Source organism: Myripristis murdjan, chromosome 17, assembly GCF_902150065.1.
Source record: "Myripristis murdjan chromosome 17, fMyrMur1.1, whole genome shotgun sequence".
In the NCBI taxonomy this organism is placed as follows: Eukaryota; Metazoa; Chordata; class Actinopteri; order Holocentriformes; family Holocentridae; genus Myripristis; species Myripristis murdjan.
Genome location: NC_043996.1, coordinates 16,173,773 through 16,195,476, shown reverse-complemented (window position 1 = coordinate 16,195,476; position 21,704 = coordinate 16,173,773). Strand labels below are relative to the sequence as shown.

The 21,704-nt window shown below is 40.5% G+C and overlaps 1 protein-coding gene across 1 annotated transcript; it reads right to left on the bottom strand.

Annotated features, from left to right (window-relative positions):
• Window positions 1-7,797: 7,797 nt before the first annotated feature.
• LOC115375070 (C-C motif chemokine 13-like) lies at window positions 7,798-9,523 on the bottom strand. Its single transcript, XM_030074350.1, has 3 exons — window positions 9,283-9,523; window positions 8,342-8,456; window positions 7,798-8,211 (listed from the first exon to the last, which is right to left on the bottom strand). Exons 1-3 carry the CDS (start codon window positions 9,347-9,349, stop codon window positions 7,974-7,976), a joined length of 420 nt encoding a protein of 139 aa, XP_029930210.1. The 5' UTR covers window positions 9,350-9,523; the 3' UTR covers window positions 7,798-7,973.
• Window positions 9,524-21,704: the final 12,181 nt, after the last annotated feature.

The window sequence follows — 21,704 nt, the reverse complement described above, 5'->3', positions numbered from 1 at the left end:
GTAATTTAATTTTCACTTGTGACTTTATAATATAATGACATTGATACTGCCTTGGTTAATAAAGATGTAATAAGTCATAATGTAATGAGTTCAGTGTTGTCATTTTGATTGTGCAGCTAGATTATGAGCAAAGTGTGTGTGTGTGGATTCTGGAAGACACTAAATCTGAAGCTCAAGAAGCCCCTCATCTTGCTCTAGTCATCATCTGCATGGACAAACAATGTCACGCACATACACAACACACTCACCATGCTAACATAGTTGAGTCCATATGCCGAATAAATATTAAAAAGAAAGGAATAACGGGCTGTTTTGAGGCACTGAGAGTTGAAGGGGATAGTCGTAGCTTTGCACTCTGAAGCATTGTGTTTATTTCTGCATGTCTCTTTATACATGCTTCAGTTTCATTATGTGTGTCAGAGTGTTTCTTTATGTTTCTTTGAATGTTACTTTATGTTAGTGTATTATTGATCTTCTTCTTCTTCCTCTAACTATTCTAAAGAAGTTTTGGGGGTTAAATATTTTAAAAAGATTTTATAGCTGATACATCAAATCTCTAATCAAAGCTGTACTTTACCTCGGTATAACCTTTTAATGCCAAGAACAGGAAATGTAATTAGCGACGGGAAACGAAAATGTCTTACAAACCAAAAAGTTTCAACAAATGAAAGAAAAAAAAAAGCCAAACAAACCAAACAAACCTCAAGCTTAACATAAAGATCATAGATGAGTCACGTTATAGTCAGTTTGATTATTTTATCCATTGGGTGGGAGCCATGTTCCACCTCCCCTCATTGTCAGTTTTTAACATGGGTGGGCATTGGAAGATTTGGGGGCTTTCAGTTTGCATGTTTCCATCTTGTCATCTGATGCTAACCACAATGTGCTATGAAATGAAAAGGGGGGGAAACTGTTCATTATGTGCGGCCAATGAGAGAGAGAGAGAGAGAGAGAGAGAGAGAGAGAGAGAAAGAGAGAGAGAGCTAAAGAGAAAGAGAGAGAGAGAAAGAGAGAGAGCTAAAGAGAAAGAGAGAGAGAAAGTACAGTTGAGCTCATCGGCGGGGGGAGGTTTTTGGGGAGTGGAGGTGACTGTTTGAGGTTGATTCAACACTTGCTTTAACCACTCGACGGTGGGTTTTCCCCAGCCCCCTTTGTGAAGTGATGATGCGCCATTGCTGTTCCACACATGAGTGAACGGCTGCATGAACAAAAAGGAAAGTACAGCGCAACCTGAACATAGAAGTGTGATACTAGCGTGTGAGCATTATAATGGCAATACAAATGCTTTACATTTGTTCCGGTCTTGTTGGTACAATGCTGTGTGCATGTGCCTCCCACTTGTATACGTGGTGCATAATGACTTTTATGTCATCACATCATTCTGCATGTACTATTGTGTAGTATACACAAGCTTTGTGGTGTATGGACAAGCTCTGTCATGCTGTCTACCATGCATTGTTATCAACGTTACAGGATTGTGGGCCTTCTTCAACCATGCCCTGTGTTGTGCTGCTATCATCTTCAGGTGGCAGCTTTAAATGGTTGCAGTCCCAGCAGTTTTTGCGGATTATTACTCATAAGTGCAGTGTGAGAAATGCCAGTTGAGGATTTTCACACAACATTCATTCTGTATGTGTATGTGTGTGTGTGTGTGTGTGTCTTTGCCTACTTTCAGACACCCACACCTAACTAAACACCAGTTGGTTGGTGGCAGCTTGTCTAAATAGGGACACAAGCAATGGGGAAAAGCTGATATTTGGGTCAGTGGTTAAGGTTAGTGTTAAGGTCAGGGTAAGGGTTAAAGGTAAAGGTGAGGGTAAGGGTAAGGATAAGGGTGAGCGCCAGGCAAGTAGATGTTATGGTTATGGTTAGGGTAAGTCTGCAGGAAGGGTTGGGGAAAAGTGCAAAAGTGATGAGTGTATGTGTGTGTGTGTGTGTGTGTGTGTGTGTATGTGTATGTGTATGCGGGTATGTGCGGGTGTGTGTGTGCGGGTGTGCGAGCAAACGGCTTCCCATGCACTGGTGGGTTAGCCTAACGTTGGTATGAGCTGAAAGAGGCAGAGGGAAGTAGCATTTTCCTTCTGATGGGTTAACCACATCACACACACACACACACACACACACACACACACACACACACACACACACACACACACACACTCACACATATATATTTACATATATATACATACATGTTGTCACAGATATAGAATATAGTAAAAAGGGAAAGAAGAAGAGAATATGCCCTGTAACAGCTCACAGTCACTTCGAGTGACAATTAAAAATAACAATAATGTATCAGTGTTAATGGCAGTCCCCGCTCCCGGTATAAATGTTACCTCCTGGCATCCTACTCAGTCCTTAGCAGGTGACCTGGGCTGGTTTTGTTAAGCCAGGCTGTCACATTGCTACCTCAGAGCAGCCCTCATGTTGAAATAGCACCCTTAGGTGCGAAGTCAAATCTCAAGGCTCTTCACACTCATACTTTTGATTTAAGCCTAAACATGACAACACATACATTTGGGGAATGATTCTTCAATAAACCAAGGGAGTTCAGATTTTAAAAGGGAACACTTAAAGTCTCAAAAGCAACAACAATTTGAAATATTCTTATACATCAATAAAACCTTGCCGCTCCACTCCCACAGAGAACATTGTTACAGCTTTTGTGATAAATTCACAGCGGGTTTGCTGCAAGATTCTGTCACCGTATGTTTTATCTGTATTTTTCTGAGAAGAGAGGAAGCAATGCAACTAATAGGTTTCTGATGAAATTAGGCCACCACCAACAAAACACACATAAACGCACGCACCACACAAACAAATACACAATGAATTGAGAGCTCAGGAAGTGGTAGTTGCTGTGACTGTGGTGTCGCAGTTCCAAATAAAAAGATGCACGCCCATGAAACAGAGCCATGTGCAACCATTAACTATACTATGAGAAACTGAAGTATTTTCTACCTTCAAATGAATATTAGTTTAAAGGACATATCCAAGTTAGACATAGTTTTGTATTATAATATTGTACAATTCAATACAATACTATATAATCAGTGACAGCTGGTCGGTTAATTCAAGGCAAACTAATGGGGATTTCTACTTGACATCAACAAGACATCTTATTATCAATCCCAATGCAGCTTTGGCCAAGATGTGCACACACAGGTTAGAGTTAGTATTAGGGTTGGGCGAGGGATTTCATATCAACATTGTTTTTGGTAAATGTGCAATGAGTGGCATTAATTTTCTGACCAATCACAGCACTCATGAACATAACTCAAGTTCAAGTTTGAGTTTACCAAGTGTTAAAGTTTGTTGTCCTGAAACCGTGACTTTGCCTTTTTGAGCCATCACTTCCCTAGCAGAGACTTCTGTCCCTAGCCAGTTTCCCCATGCTTTCTTCCTGTTGGATTTTCAGTTTACGGAGAAAATATAGTCTGTGGTTTACATAAGCCTAAAAGAGTTTGATGTTTTATTCTATGGCACTGATTATAGGCTGCTGGCTCCTGACTACCCTATGTGCTGACCACAACTCAGGAGAGACTAAGCAACTAATTGGATTGTCAAATCTTTTTCAAATTACAAATTAAATTACTGAATGAATCACAATACAGTACAGTAGCCCACCAACCATTTGTGGTTGTGCTAAAAGTCTTTTGACAGAAACCAGTTTCAAAAAGGGGACAAATTAAAAGAGCAAGATTTCAAAATTACTACTAAGGTCTCTCTCTCCCTCTCTCTCTCTTTCTCTCTCTCTCTCACACACATACTCACACACAAACACACACACACAACTAGACCCACAAAGATTGGGAAAACACTCCCTGAAATATGAATGACTGCAACTTTTATTCATCTGTTACATCTTCATTTGTTACAGTGCTGAGATGTCAGGCTATGTAACCTATTAGAACTCCTGGTCTGACATTTTTTTTACAGTGTTGTGTTTCTCGTGTTCAGCTTGCTTGCCAGCAATGGTAAACTGGATTTTTCTCCCCTGCAATTGGAGCGAACATGGCCACCAGAAAAAAAAAAAAAAAAACGAGCAAGCTACAGCGGTTAAGTTAAGAAGGTGACATAAAGAGCCAGTAGTGTGAACAGAGGGGGGTGAGACAGCTGCGTGTTAGAGTGGGGTAGACAGTGAGTTGCAGTGAGCGACTGCTGTAACGAGAGACAGAGAGAGAGAGAGAGAGAGAGAGAGAGACAGAGAGAGAGAGAGAGAGACAGAGAGAGACAGTGATGATAGAGTGAGGTAGACAGTGCAATGAGAGAGAGCGCGGAAACACCCAGAACAAACGTTTTGCAAAGGTTTTGACTCACAGTAGCCACAAGAGGTTCTTCATGGTACAGGCATTAGTGTGCACAAAATTTGGGGCTGATAGGCCTTGTAGTTTCCGAGATCAGCTGTGGACAGACTCATACACCCACCAACACACACACACACACACACAAACACACACGCAGGAATGAAAACAATATTTCCACCGTGGCGTTTCGCCTGGCGGAGATAAAAAAAAAGTGTTTGGGTTTGTGGAGATAAAGTATCATAAGCCTTTGCTTGGAAGAGAGCTTATTTTCTTAAATTTTGAAAAACTGTTTAATAAAAAAAAATAAATAAATAAATAAAAAAAATTGCAGAGGGAACCCATGGTCGGAGTAACTGGGTCAGCCAACGGACACACATCATCACTAGAACAGTCGATTTAGAGCCCTTAATCACTGTTACGGTTTCACATGGATTCACAGGCTCATACTATTGAGAAAAAAATGACAACTGCTGACCAAAACCCTCATATCTGGCAAAAAAAAAAAAACTTTAAAAAAATTCAAAAAGCCAGAAATTGCCCAGTGCTGTACTGAGATTTATAATAACACCAACGATACAGACTTTTTAAATGGCAATTCACCAAACTCAGTCATTATTATGTTTCATTATTTCCAGGTGAAAGTTCACATCTCTTTGTGCAGCACAAAGAATGAGTTACAGGCACACAGCCTTGAATCTGAGAGAATTGCCACAACACTGAACTGATTCCAGATTCAGCCTTCTCCATACAACCATACTGAAGATCACATCTCTGGGTGGGGAACAGATGCCCTTTATGGACCCAGATGAGGCTGAAGAATACGCGATTAACACCGTTACACCTCTGCTGAAACATACCCAATAACATGTTAAAGGCCTCTAGGTTGGTTAGTGTTTTTAGCAAGAGTTGAGGTGACTAAAACTTTTTGTCATGCCTCATGTGAGTCATTTATTGTATACGTGTACTTTTTTTTTTTTTTTTTTGCAAAAAAATATTAATACTACTTTTACTTAAAGGCAGAATGAGTAGGGTTTGTCATTGTGGTTTGAAAACATTCAAAGTTGACCCGTCCTCCCCGGCTAAGCGAACCGCTGGCCAGCACCTACCTGTCCAGAAAAAAAACAGAAAACGGGCCAGCACCGCATCGCTCTTCATCCTCATCTTCTCCTTTAGCGCTCACTAGTGGGTGAAAACCAACCCCAGATCTTGTTGTGGAGCGAGCTTTGACAGTTTGGTGTTATGCCTTGCTATATTTTCTTTTTTCCGCGGTCCACATCTGTGATTTTCATACCTTCCAATTGGATGTGCTTCTATTGATCTGACACTGCATGCTGTGGTTGGCTGAGAGCCATTGTTTTAGGAAAATCCTACTCATCCTGCCTTTAATTTTAACTAAGGTACTATTTTTCGCTCCAATTTAAATCACTTACTTTTCAGAATATGACTGTTGTAGGCTTTCAATGAATATCAGAAATATTGTTCTTTCTTTGAAACTCCATTACTTTTACCCTGAGTACATCTTACACAAGCTACTGCTTACTTTTACATTAGTGCATTTTTACACCCCTATCTATTGCTCCTTTTTCTGTTAGTTGTGGCTGGAAATCCAGGTTTTCACACATAAACACACAGATGACGGTGACAAAGTTTTCATACGGTCAGTGTCTTGTACTCAAACAGCAGCTCACACACTTGTTAACTTTGTGATTCATCTGACAAGCCTCCAGTCTGTTTATGTATAATTTCACAGGTAAATTCACAAGGCAACACTTGTTGTCTCTCACAGGAGCAAATATCTAAACAACTGCTGCAAAGATTTGGTAAGATAACATTGTAGCTCCGATCCAATTGCATTGCAATCCAGCAATCAGGAGAGAATGCAGGAGGGAAAAACATATGAAGCCATATCACATGCGCAATAACATGAAAATGTAATCCTACATTTGAATTTAAATCTGCCATTCATATGCACAAATTTTGTCTCAAAATGAAAATTCATACTCAGTAATTCCATTTGCATTTGCCAATTCATGTACTAGTAGTGACACTTAATTTAAAGAGAGATTCGCACCCTTTATGCTTAGCGTTATTCAAATGATAATGCAAATCGGAAATGTGAAATGTATTTCCCGAACTGTACAGCTGTGTTTAATGTGATTATGCAAAAAATGCTGTCAAAATGATAATTGGAATGTCATTTTCTTTATAGTCTTTTGCACTCTAATCAGACATTTGAACAGTCATGATCAAAGACATTACACTCTAAATGAGGGAAAAGTGTGGGAGAGAGAAGTATATCAAGATCAGCTTCTCATTATGCTATACATGACACAGTAGAAACTTTAATAAAATGTGCCACAAAATTTTTGTTGACACTGACATGGTCTTTAAAAAAATTGAGGTGGATGAAAGATTTTCTGCAGCTCATTCCAGGGGAAATGGCATCAACTGGAATGTGAATGCCTAATCCCTAATGAAGGAGGCGTGGACAATCCTTCAACCACCAGGTGGTGACAGGTGGCAGCCTGTCAAAATGCCACTGCAGTCATCTCAGCATACATTTGCAAATCCATTCCCCACAACCTTGAAGTTACGGGTTAGGCAAACTGCATGAGGCAGGCTTGCATTTATCCAACATACTAAGTTGATCCTGAGTTTTGAAAAGGAAATTTCAACAGAGACTCCCAACGTTAAGGCAAGGGTGATGGCTGTCAGGACAGTCGACAAAATAAACAGTCAATAAAATAATAATGTAATAATAATCTATTGGTTCTGGTGAGGGAAAGTCAAGTGTTTATTTCAGTCTATAGCAAATAGATTTTTTTCTCCACCCAGTTTTCATCTTAACTTTAATTGCAGTTGTGACCATGGTGAAAGTAAAAGTGAGAGGTTGTCTCCAATGGCCATTCAATTCTGACACAGCAAACAGACAAAATAATGTATACCTATCATGACATAGTGTGGATTTTACACAGAAATACATTCAACTGTGGTTATTTTGGTTATTTCATTGTTTTCCTCACACAGAGTCAGCTTCAGTGTTTAGTGTGCCAATGTTTTAGAGGAATATGACATTTATATATTTTTTGATATTGTGCGAGTCAAAGCACATAACCGATGACAGTGTTTTCAGAAGCATCCTAGTGCATCAAACCAGTGGGTGCAAATGCATGAATCCTTCACTTTTATGGAGTCTCTTGCCTCCGTTGTACTAAAGAAATACCTGGACGCTTTTAATGATTCCAAAACAATAAAGTATGTTGGCCTAATGATTCATTATTCACAATTTAAACAAACAAACAAACAAACAAAAAAGATAAATGGTCAATTTCCAATACGCCTGCACAGTGAACAGCTGACTGTACTTCATGTTCCAACTGTACACAAAAGCACAAATTGTGGTAAAAGAAAGAAACAAAAACAAAAAATATACTTTGATATAACTTTATTGGCTATTGACAAAGACAAACAGAATTTAGGCTTCATGTGTCTGACATACACATGTACAACATATAAGAGAATGACTATATATTAACAAGCACAGTATTGAAAAGTTAAAGCAAAACACAATACAGATGTCAGTTGGCTCTTGAGATGACACAGCAGGACACCTTCATTTGGCAGGAGGAGCCTCATGAGTTTTATGGCCTATCATGTGAATCTTTACACATTTTTTCTCTGCCCTTTCCTGAACCTCCTCCTCCCATTTCGGCATGTCCTTCTTGGTCTTTTCTTGTTTCCGGTGGATGATGCTGGTCCCCTGGTGGTTCTTCCTGTCTCCTCCTCTCCGCCCTGCCCCTGCTTCAGCGGTGCTATCCTCTTATCCACAATTTCCATGACTCTCTTGGCCCAGTTATCTTCAGGGCGGGAACAAATTCTTTTCCCAAGTATTGTAACAAACCTGTTATTGGATGGACAGAAGTGAGTGAGCTGTTAATGACATGAATATCAAACCTGAATGTTGTGTCTTAAGGATTTAACTTGTGAAAAATACTGAATATTATGTGGTGTGTCATGGTGGGGTCACTTACTTTACGGCTCTGATGGGACAGACTCCCTCAGTCTGAATGGTGTAGTTTCTTATTTTGCCATGGTGGATTCTGGTGGTGGACCACCCCTCGCAACAAGTGGCTACTGGTCCATTCACTAAACAGGGACAAGAGATTTACCGTAAGGAAAGAGTACATAAACATGCTGCTCTGCTGGAGATACTGTTAACCGGCTGGAATTTGACATAAGTAGAAATAAAATCATCAGTGTAACAATCTACCTAAGTAATAGTAAAAAGTAAGTAATTTAAAATGTAGTCAGAGTAAAACTTAGTGAGTTCCTTGTTAGAGAAGAGAACATGTGTAGGTGTGAGGTGTGATCTCTCAAATGCAGTTTTAAAATGATGAGAGGACAGGGTTCAAACTAGATTCTATATATATATATATATATATATATGTGTGTGTGTGTGTGTGTATATATATATGTGTGTGTGTATATATATATATATATATATATATATATATATATGTGTGTGTGTGTATATATATATATATATATATATATATATATATATATGCATTTAAAAACAAACAAACAAAAAAAAAACATTTACACAGTAAGGTTAGATTACTCTTCTCGTCTTCGCTGACTGACACTTCACTGTGAATGGCTCGACAACTGGCCATTTTAGGATGGTCTAGTTTCTGTTGCTTATGGCGAGCCCACAACATTTGTACTCTATAACAAATGTGATTTAAAATGTAGCTGCGCACATTAGCAAAAATGTACTTGAGGAAAAATCAAATTACTGACTTTAAAAACTAATTTGAAGTGTAATTAAGTAGCACCACTCTTAGTTTCAATATATCTCATATCAGGAAGATACACGCGCTTGCTACTGGAAAGACACATACCCAAACCACACGTACACGACATATGGTTAAGCCTGCTCTGAAATTCAGCGCATTATCTCAGTACTCACTTGCATGGACAAAGCCCATCCACATGTTGACGCAGAGTAGAGTGAACAAGACCAGGCTCAGCCTCATCTTCACAATCACAGGTTTTCTCAGACACAATTCTCTACCACTGTAATTTGAATAGCTAACAGCAACTCTGTTTATCTTCTGCTTGCCTGAGTAGTTGTCTATACCAAATCAAGCCAGCCCTGCTCACACAGCAGATGCTATAATCATTTGGTGTGCAGGCTTCTGGCTATTAGAATAACTGATGTCTCCTCTGCCTTTCTTACAGTCTAATTCACACCTTGGTCTTTGGTCTTTTAAAACCCAAGTACTCCCCCCACCTCATCATGGATGACAATCTCTCTGGGTAGAGGAAACTATGAGTACATCATCATAAATAGAAGGTGAGAAAAAAAGACCATCCACCACAGATATGGTCACATTACAACTCATATAACAGTAGTGTCACACATAACCACACATCGGTACATACAAGTACATGCACACACACACACACACACACACACACACACACACACACACACACACACACACACACACACACACACACACACACACATATACACACATATACACAATCACACACACACACACAGATACACATCACTTTCCCCTGTTCTCACTTTAAAAGCCACAAGTTGCTTCTACTTTGAGAAACACCAGTAGTATTGAGAGTTTGGCTTTTGAAAAGTTTGAGTGTGCACTATGACATATAAGCTGGGCCTGGGTAATTGCCTCTGAATAATAAGTTCAAATGCATGACAGATAAATCATACAGAAAGAAAAATGTCTCCATAACAAACATACAAGATACATGCATCATGGTAAACTCTAAACAGCCTTCTTCCTGTTGTTTTGCTCATACTGAAAAACTGGCATGCTCATTCGCGGTTCAACCTGAAGTGTATTTATAAATCAGCTTGATAGAAAAAAAAGGCTACCCATTAGAGGAGCATTTTCATTTTCAGCTCCGTGCTGAAATGCCAGCCAATACCTTGCAGACGGTGAACAAAGAGAGTGCATTTTTACATTTGGGAAAGAGTCTTGTAATAATATAAGACTTAATGTAAGAGAGGATAGGTTCGGATGGAGGAAAGCCACTGTATTTTTTCATTTACACGACAATAGAGCTACCCAGAGGAAAGGGGAGATTCAATACATATGGAGGTATGACGTATTATATAATATATGTTGTAAAAAGTGATGTTTGGGAACATGGAGAATGAAGAAAAAGGATGAATGAGTGGTGGAAAATGGTGGCAAAATTTGAGTCTTAAAACTGCAACCACACAAAGGGAAATTACTTAAAGGCAGAGAAATTGGCATTATAATGGACTTCATTTAAAGCCAAATGAGATTAAAAAAAAGAAAGAGAGGAGTGTGAGAGATACATAGAGAGTGTGAGGGCAATGGATAGTGAAAGATGGACAGAGAGGCAAACACAGACAGATTCAATGACAGACAATGGAGAGTACTGTGAAGAAAGACTGGAACAGGAAAATGAAGGACATGTTTGAAAGGAGAAAAAAAAAACAATGAAATGGAAGAAAGCTATGTAGTGTGTCGTTGGCATACTTCTCAGTGAGCTTATCATTATTCCCACACGCTGTTGTACAGTGATAGAAAGAACAAACAGTTGATTGGCCCTCCACCTGGGATCAGGCTGAACGAAGAGCAAATATTACTTTCCTGCCTCGACTCTTCTGAGTCAACAACAACAAATCCCATGGCGCTCAAAAGCCTGTCAAAAACATCCAATCATTAAAATCATGAAAATCTTGGCTGGCTTATGCCCTCACCAGGCAAAAGCAAAACACATACGAATGCACACATATATGCAAAGACCAAAAAAAAAAAAACAGCAACCACAAAGGCATGCAGGCACACATTCAAACAAGCTTATTCATAATGACCTGCATGCTCTCACTCACACATACACACATTTCTCCACAGCTAATATCCCAGCCTCATCATTATCATCCCTGTGGCAACCTGTTTATCAGTGGAGAAATGCCTCGTTGGATTATTCATTTCTTTCTTATTCATTAGTTGTTGTCCTGGGCAGCAGGGAGAGCTGTTGTTGGCTGACAGCGTGGCTGATAGGAATTAGTCTCCTGATAAAGCGAGAGATTGGAACGAAGCATTGCAGGAAATTACAATCAATACTGACTCTCATATCCTCATCCGATATCGATCGCAATGGGAATGAAAAACACATTGTCAAGTCCTCATGAGGGCATGCGTTGGACTTTACATATGCATTTACATATGCATAAATGAACACACACTGAGACACACACATTAATGAGCACATATTAGCACATAAATTGCATGGACACACACACCAACACATCCACACGAACGCATACACACTGCAAGGCTGCATTAAATAAGCTTACTGTTTTACAGAACCCTGGGGAGAGCAAAACGAAGTGAAGGCAAGACAAATCATCTGATAACACAAAGACATACAATCTTCCAACATCTCTCTCTCTCTCTCTTCCTCTCTCTATCGCTCTATCTCGATCTCTCTCTCTTCATGCTACTGCCTTTTCCGGAGCTGTTCATCATGTGCGGCGCAAGAGATAGAAAAAAAAGAAAGATAATCAGACAGAAGGGAAGAATTTTTTTTCCCATCTTACACCTGGACTTTCTGAGCACTCACTCATTTTCATTCATGTTTGTATGCAGTGTGTATCATGTGTGCTGATCTGTTAAAAGAGATGGGGCATGTTGTATGTTTAGAGTCACCTGTCATTGTGCAAATCATTGCTGGGTGTGTGGCTCAAGGCAAAACGCATGCATACACCAGCCTAAACACACTGTGAATGGCATAAGGCAAATCAGACCATAAATGTAAAGGAGCAATTAATTCAAAATACAAAAAAGATATTTTCTCACTTATCCCTAGTGCAACCTATCTATCCAGATGATTAGTGCATGATTTGGTTTCCAGTCTTACATGCCCCCTGTCTCCCTAATACAATGACACTGGATGGGTACTGTTTTCTGGAACTATTTCCTGCTGAAGAATACAAGCAAACTGTATGTATCCATCCCCAACAAGTATGAATTACAGGCAAATAGATACAGTTTGCCAGTGTTCTTTGGCAGAAAATAGTTCCCACCTGATATCTCCCAGTTTCCATGTAACTGTTTTTGGAAAGAGCTGTTGCTGTTGCTGTTGTTGAATACTCATTTAGCCCCACTGCATGTGGTTGCCCTCGAAAACCTCACCATATTACACAGAAACTGTCTGGATGGATAGCTTATGCTAGGGGTAAATGAGAAAATATCTCTTTTTTGATATTTTGTGTGAAATATTCCTTTAAGAAATAGCCAGTCAGACAGATCAGGTCTGATCTAACTCTGTCTGGTCTTTAATAAAACATCATCTCTAGACAGATCAAGGTTTGATTTTATCGTTTATCCTATACTGGGGTATTTTGTTGATGAGTCTTGGAAGATTAAGTCATATGATTTTTCTTTATCTTGTGCCGACTTGATCAAAGAGCCTGATTAACTCTGTCTCTCACTTCCTCCCTCTCCCCCGTGTGTGTGTGTGTGTGTGTGTGTGTGTGTGTGTGTGTGTGTGTTTATATGACCTGATAAGTTCATTTCCAGAAAGAAAACAGCCTGAAAGTCTGCCAGCGTAAAACTTCTGCAAAGGGCAGGAAGGCTGTAACAAAGAGCTATGTGTCTGTGTTTGAGTCTGAAAGCGGCTGGAGCTTCAGAGAGGACGGCCGTCTGGGAATGGACTAGTCTAAAGAGCGGTGCACTTCAGGTCATTTCAGAGCTATGAGAAGTGTGGAGATGAGCAGCGATGTTTTGATATGTAACAGTGGAGCCATACACACCGATCGATACGTCGACCTTTCTTAGACTGATTGCATGTTGCTCTGCCTCACCCCGCTCCACCACCACCACCAGAGGTCCAGATCAAAGAGACAATAGATGAGCAGTTGTCTTTTTTTGCGTCGCTCTTTCAAGTTGGGAATTTCTATTGTTATTTTCTTTTAACTCTCTCTCTCTCTCTCTCTCTCTCTCTCTCTCTCTCTCTCTCTCTCTCACTCACACACACACACACACACACACACTGTGCACTTATACCAAGAATACAAACGCCTAGATGAATCCAGTCAATGGTTGGTCATCAAGACATAAAAACCTCAGATGCCATCCCCAGGGTGAGCCTCAGCTCTATCTGGTCAATACCAGGGGATGAAATGAAATCCCAAGTGGAGCTGGAGAATGTCATTTACTTTCCAATTAATATTAGAATTAAAGGAGTCATTTTCAATTCATTTCCTGACACCATTGGAGTTGAAATGAAACTGACCCCGTGCCCCGGTATCAATCTCGTTGCTATTGACCCCTCCACATAAACCCTCAATTGTGGATCAACCGTCCATTTAGTAAAGCGTCAATAATCGACTTTAACTGCGGGCTCTTTTACCATAGATATTAGCATAGACATTGCGCTCATGGCCCAGAGCAGAGGCGAGAGTGACTGACCCGCCCTGCGCCTCCGGTACACGGTCCAGAGCCCGCAGGAGCGCGTAAAGTCTAATCAATAGCGCTTTAATTATGGCAGCGCTCGGAGCGCAGCTCTTCACGGTTGAGCGGCGCGCAATGCCACAGCTGATCCAGCACGATCATTTCAGATGGAGCGGGTTTTTACCGCCTCAGTAACCTGTCTCTCTTTGGCCGATGCCACTCAATAGACAGCAAATTGCCCACTCCTCTTCTTGGCTTTGGTAAAATAGGACGATTAGTAGGGAGGTGATGGCCACTTTCTTACTATTGTATCGCTAGTTTGCGCTGCTGGAGTAAATTGGAGTTGTACTTCGTTTTGCAATCTACAAGATGAGAGGAAAAAATATTTTCAAAAATTATTTGAAAAATAAAATAGGCGCTAAGAAGATTAAACCAAATTAGACTTCACTTTTTCTCTTTTGACACATTTTCTCAGTTTATATTTATTTGTCCGGTTTCTAGTGCAGAGGAACGCACTAATTTGTACTGTAATGAAAGTGATTTAAAATTTCATGAAGTGAACATTCATGGAGTTTCATCAATATTTCAGTAAAGCAGTACTCGATTAAGGGTAAAATTACATTTAAAAATGCTAAAAACGTACACAGAAGGGCTAGGCTGGTGAGTTAACCCCCTCCAAATATCACTGCCAAACTATTCTATGAATGATATTCATACTATCATAGTCACGTCATATGAGAAAATAGAATATAATGTCACCCTAAATCCAACGCTGACTTCCACAGATACAAAGTAAGTCCCTATAATTTGGTCTATAGGAATATTTAAAGTGATATTTCTTTAGGGTTGAATTATACAATTTGTTATTCTAAAGCCCTGTTGACTTTGCTTTCAGACAAATACATTTCTGTAAAGTTTCAGATGAATGCTTTTGTCAAATGATGTATAAAGCTGATGTAGAGGAGTCATACATCAAATGATTAAAATTTGATCACCATGGGTATTTGTTGTTCAAAAACTTCAAAGTGAATTTATATCAAGGCTCCTCTCCAGGCTCTCTAACTTTACCAAAGCGGAGCTGTTTTTATTTTCTCTCTTATCTGTTTTTTTTCCCCATTTGGGATGTTCTGTTCTTAAAACAGTTGGAATCTATTATTCCTATGAACTAGCAGAGAGCATGCGATTTCTCTCTACCAAAGACAGAAAATCAAGAATGTGTTATGGATTATCGCCAAGAGACACTTTATGTGCTACTTCAGGGAAAATTAATGTGATGCTGACTGTTAAACTACCTTGGGTTTTGTCACCGTTTTCATAATATTGTGGTCACTGTCAGTACAGAACATTTTGATGACATCTTTCTTGTTTGGATCTTTGGGAGGTGGTGGAAACAAACCAAAACATCATAGGAGTGACATATGATTGCTTTTTTGGTGCTGATTATCACATTATCAAACACAAATGTAGTAAGTCTGTATCTGTATTTGTTGCACACAAAGGATCTCCATAACCCTTTGCACTTTCCTTTGTGAACATAAAACCCGGTGCACTAGATGGCGTGCTTCGCCTGCAGTGAGGGCAAGGGCTTAGTGAGCCTGACAGGCTCTGAGAAAGTCATCCAAATTTAGCCCAATAGTCTAGAGTGACAAAAAAAAAAAAAAAAAAAAAAAAAAAAATCCCAAGGCTGTAGCACACATTGTCCTGCTCTCCGTGGCCGTACAGTATAAGATGTAAGGCTGAGAAGATAAAATAACAGCTAATCTTGAATAATTGTTACATCTCAATCTTGACAGACCTCATCTTCTCACTTCAAAACAACATTGCGAGAGTGATGATTCTATCCAAGTGCATTCATTTGTCAAAGATCAGGTTTGCCTCTTTTCACCCGCCAGTGGAGTATCATTAATTGACTTTGCATCTGGTCATTAGTTATGTGTCTCCCTTTGGTGGTGGCATTTTAGATGAGACTGTGCTTGAGAAACATTATTAGAGGAAGATCAAAGAGCGAGCCTCCTTTCAGACCACCATGCTCATTCATGACTCACTGAAGCAAGGTCTCCTCTCTCTTCATCTCTCTGCCTTTATTTGTCGGCTTTGATCAATCTATTCACTCCACATCTCGCTCTCTCGCTCTCCTTTCTGTCTTTTACCAGGCCCACGCTGGGTTTCTCTCTGTCATGCACACGTCCCATGATTGCAATTTTTATCCCTCGCCATGTTTTTTTTTTTTTTTTTTTGTCCTTGCACTCACAAACTCCTGTGTCTTTCCTATGTCTTATCCCTCTCTTCCTACAGCCCTCTTTTCCCGCTATGTGTCACCCCACCATTCGTCCCTGTGTTGGGTTAAGCAGGGTCATATCAAAGCCTTAATCCTCAACTGTGTGTGTGTCTGCGTGTGCATGTGTGTGTGCGTGTGTGTGCGTCAATGCAAGGCCCCATTGTTTGAGCGAGATAATTCTAAGTTCCTGACCTCTGGGTGGTGAGAGGGGCCCATGTTTGGAAACACAGTCACTGTCTTTGTCTGTGTAGCCCAGCAGGGGAGCTCGGCCCTGGGGCCTCTCTGGTCAGGCAAGCCCCTGGACACACTCACCCTGTTCTGAGCTTAATATTAATATGCTGCCGACCAAATAGACAGCTGCTGGGATGGGCAAACACTCCCTAAACACACACACAAAGACACACACGCATGCACGCACAATAACAGGATGAGTTAGACTTGCAAGCAAAACATTGATTCTAAGTCCCCCCACAGTGAGTCAATCTGGCCCCAATAGCCATTCAAGTGTATCTGCTTGATCTGATGTTTCCCGATAAGAGAGATTCCTCCCAGGGCGTATGTGTGTGTGTGTCTGTGTGTGTGTGTGTGTGTGTGTGTGCGCGTGTGAGAAAGAGATATTGATTGTTGAGTGACATGGCAATATAGATCCCAAGCAGCTGCTAAGAGTTTAAATGAGGCCTAGTGTATCATTAAATCTCTGTGATAATGTCCCGGCTCTGCTGGCTGCTGGACCTTCACACGGAAAAGACACAACACAGCGGTTGGAGGCTGGAGTGCCGGAGTGCCGGAGGCGATGAAACCCGGTTCAAATTGAGGTCTGTGGGGTTGATCGCCCCTTGTACTTTGTACCGTCAGCCTGACCTACAGCATCACTTTATCCCCTGCATGCACTCTCAACAGCTACATTAAAAAGAAAGTGAAGAGCAGCACAATGTCTTTCCTCAGTGATGATGATGGCTCTGTATTGACAAGAGCAGCCTTTCCTGGCCTGCAGTCCTTTCAAATCATTGTGCTGTGTGTTGTGGTTTTGTTTCCCACCTACTTTTAAATGTATTAGTATTTCCTCTATATCCAGTTTATCATTCTTTATTTTTATGCCCTTTTTATAAAGCTCTTTGTAAAATTTCTTTTTCTAATATATCATAATATCTATGTCTTTTTATAAATATAAAGTTTTGACTATTATTATTAGGACTATTCACTACTATATTAAATGCTACTTGAAAAAATATTTATATAAGTTGCCTACAAATGTACAAAGAGCTTTACAAGGTCTGAGATAACGCAAAATGCAGGGAGTTTAGTCAGTGGATGAAAGGCTTAGTCATCATTGTGTGAAGTTGTCTGTACTATAGCTGCAGTTATTATATGCCTGCTAACATAGACATATTATTGTTAGATTAGCAGCCCAGGCAAAAGTTCACCCAGGAATACTGACTTATTGCCTCATTTGTTTTTGTTTTTTTATACCTGTCCAATTAACCTCAAACAAAATTGCCTTTTTAACCAATGGGAGATCTCTAATGTCTTTTTAAAAGGTACTTCAATATTAAAAATTCAAGACTTCAATGCCATACCAACTCAGCTGATTAGGAATTTGCTATGAAAGTGATGAAAGAACCACAACTTCTAAACAACAGTACAAGTTTTGAAAAAGTACAGGGCTTGTAGTACAACATTACCTACTGTCCCCTCTCTTGTTTTTAGTGCCAGTCTCCCCAGCGACCACCAGATTTGCCATGTTCCTACTTGAAGGGGAATCTTAATTCTCTTAAGTTTCTGTAAGCTTTCTAATTTTCAGTAAACAGTTTGATGACGTCTCTCTTGGTTGCAATAAGAGGTGTGGTGAGGGAGACAGACGTGACGAGGTGGTGCGTTCTCACTGTTCGACTCTTGAGTCGACTTGAATTATTCACCTTACTTCCCCCTTGGTGAATCTGCATGTTTTCTCATCATTAGCTTATCTCCAGGTCGGTTCCTGAGGGAATGTGATGTGTAACAGTCATTTCCTTCCCATAATACATTTCTTGTGCGGTGTCTTGAGTGGTGTCTTTCAGGTTGACAGGAGAAAATGGTTCTCCGTTGGTTTGAAGGGCATGACCAATAAGGTTAGCCGTATATGCCCGTGCCTTCCTAATGGCCAGATATGATTCCACGTGAGCATTTATGGGAGCCTCTGTAAATGATGTCTGAGATTGCATTTTCACTGCCATCATTAAGATAGGAGGACGAGATAATATAGCTCTATACCGATACAGTATAGCGGTGATGTGCATCGACCTTCCTCTTTCTGGGCCGCATACGTTACTGCAGCAAAGCCAGAGAAAACATCTAACGCCAATACAGTGCCTCTGTAACTGTAAGGAAAAGTCTTTATGCTTCTGTTTGCACTCATTTTGACCATACCAGTACCAAGAATATTTTTATACATGTTCATTTGAAAGAGTTCTCTCACAAAGATACAGCACACAGGATATGTTTGTGTTATGAATGGCGTTACCACAGGTAATGTGATCAGAGCCCAGACAGAATGATGTGTTTATATCATCAAGGGGAGGCAAGATGAGAGAGGAGCAAAGGGGCGTAGGAGGACAGATGTGATGTTAAAAAGAGGGGGAAGAATGAATGAAAGAGCTATAAGGGGACAAATGAGTGAAAGGAAAGGCTGGGTGAAGAGGGAGAGGGCATAAAGGGAACAGAGGAAGAGAGTGAGGGATAATGAGATAGCATGAAGGTGGTGATAAACGATGATAAACGATGGGAAAGAGGAGAGAAGACGGAGAGAGCGGTGGGGGAAGAGTGCGTCTGTCTGTCAATCAGATTATGAGCCCAATCATTTGACAGAGAATCGCTTTGACCTGAAACCTGACGGATCACATTTTGCTCCTACACACACACACACACACACACACACACACACATTTGCAGATGCACTCAGTATTGCTTGCACACCCCGTCACATAGAGATAAATGTGTCTAGCTTGCATCCAGTCTGGTGTTAAGTGCACGTTAGTAGGGTGTATCAGCATTCATGTATGTGGTATGTGTGTGTGTGTGTGTGTGTGTGCGTGTGTGTGTGTAGTGTAAGTAAGTGAATGAGTGAGAGATGGATGGACGATAATGCACATTTACCCACTCTTGCTAGGGCTTGAGCATTTAGAAGTCTAGTCTGTGGGATGGAACTCACACACAGCCACACACACACACGCACACACACACACACACACACACACACACACACACACACACATGCAATTGTGCTTGATAAGCCTCGTTCTGTCTCAGTCATTGTATCACCATTCATGAATCTCTTCCGTCCTCATGTTCCTTTTTCTGTTTACCTTTCAGTTCTACACATTTATCTCCCTTATGTTAGAAATCAGTGTCCTCTCTCTCTCTCTCTCTCTCTCTCTCTCTCTGTCTCACACGCTCTGTCTCACACTCTCTCTCGCCCTCTCTGCTCTCTCTCAGTAATGGGGCTAATTTGTTTAGCACACAGAGTGTCTGTCCATTAGCGCAGGCCTGTCCATGCCAGGGGAGATTGTGACAAATCACACATACATGTGTATTTGCTGCATGTGTGTGTATAATTACGTGTGTGTGTGTGTGTGTGTGTGTAAGTGCTTGTGTGTGTGTTTGTGTGATGTCACTGAACTTTGTGCACATGTATCCCTTCCTGTCTGACTCTGCACTTGCACGACACTGACATGAGAAGAGGAAATTAATGGAAAATCCACACTGAACCCATTAGTGTCTATTTGATAGGCTTTGTTGCTGAGTAATGGTACTCCTAAATCTAAACCAGTGCAATTTTTTAAATATATTTTTTAAAATATATTTATTTAATTTTGATGAACCTTTTTTTTTTTTTTTTTTTTGTAAATGTTATTATCTGTAACCAAATAAAGACCCAATATTTACTTTGTGGTCTGTTTTTGGTGCTACAATTTTTTTTTATTTTATTTTATTTTATTTTATTTATTTTATTTTATTGAAGCTTGAATTGTTCAGTCAACATGAATAACTCTGTCTGAAATAAAATCTGGAAAGTCTAGCCTCTTTAATCATTTTATCAAAGCGGAAGTTCAGTACCTTCTTCACTACATACTTGGCAGACTTGTAATAACAAATCCATAAAATATCAGTTTTACTTTGAAGTGTTATTTATTTAATCTTACAAACCACTTTCTTCTACACCGTTTCCCCTCCTGAGAAAGACTTCTCAGAGCAGTATTTTTCACAGCCTTGTTTTAAGTCAGTAGCACAGGAACCTACTGACCATGAAACCACCATTATGACATTAAACTGTATGATTTCACATTATCACTCACTGACTGCTCATAGTGCACTTCCTGGATTTCTGTCTGGATGGCATCATCTGGAGAGCCTAAAGTCACTTGTTTTAGCTTTGACACGATACTGCTCTTGTTCACAAATAGCAACTCATCAAATTCAAAGAAATGACGTCTGTTTAAAGAGCGATCTTCACCTTTACAGCAGCCCCGCATTGTATTCTACTGCGAGTAATTTTGCACACTTGTGGACCTGGGATTAACTGTTGCCAAGGCATCAGGCAACGACAGATCCAGATGAGAACTGAAACCTGATGACAGCATTTCTGCATGATCCATATGTATGACACTGAGGCCTAAATCCCTATTCATATCCCTCTCGATCTCAGACAGCCTATCAATATAAGGCTCTGAGCAAGCAGGAAATTATTGAGTTCTGAGCCGGGCAACTCTCCCTCCTCTCTCTGCCAGCTGACTGTCACTGTTTGGGCAGACTCCAATTCGTCACGATGACTCCATCGTTCTTTTCATCCATCTATCCTTCTCCTTTTTAATGCCTTTGATATGTTGTGACACTGGCTGCGGCAAATACGTAAATTACCCAACTGGCTGCCATTTCGTTTTGTTAGATTCAGGATAAGCCTGAGGATGAGGTTATAGGGAGATAGAGGTGGTATTTGTTTATTTAAAGGAAATCATTTTGCAAATCACCTTGTTTTGCCCCTGGATGTTGTTTGAGCTGTTGTTCACCTTACTTCCCCCTGGTGAATCTGCATGTTTTCTCATCATTAGCTAAGTCCCAGGTCAGTTCCTGAGGGAACACGATACAGGAAGGCAAGGTCAGTTTTCATTGATTGTTAAATCATTCCTCTGTTTGAGAAGGACACGATTCAGACGGTAAGACACTGCTCTTCCCCCGGCAGACTTACGGTAAATATCCTTCCTCTGGGCTCAGCTATATGCCAGACAACACTCACTTTGTCTAAGAGTCAGCAGTTAGCCTGTGTGCGTGTGTGTGTGTGTGTGTGTGTATGTGTGTGTGTGTGTAGCCCCCATATTTGGTCTCTAGCAACCAGAAAAAAGCAGGTGCACAAATGAAGCCCAGATGAGGAGACACTTGGAAGAGTCTGAATATGCCCTTCTCTCGGCCTCTCTATCTGTCTCTCTGTCTGTCTGTTTGCCTCGCTGTCTGTAGAGCTGGCGTCAGACTCAGGGAGATCCTCCTTTTCTTTCCCTTTTTGCTTTTTGTGGATAGAGCTGGCACAGACTGGCAGATTTTCCTACCCTGAATAGCACACTGTCTCTCTCTATCTCTCTCTCCCTCCTTCCATCTCATCCTCCCTCTATCTCT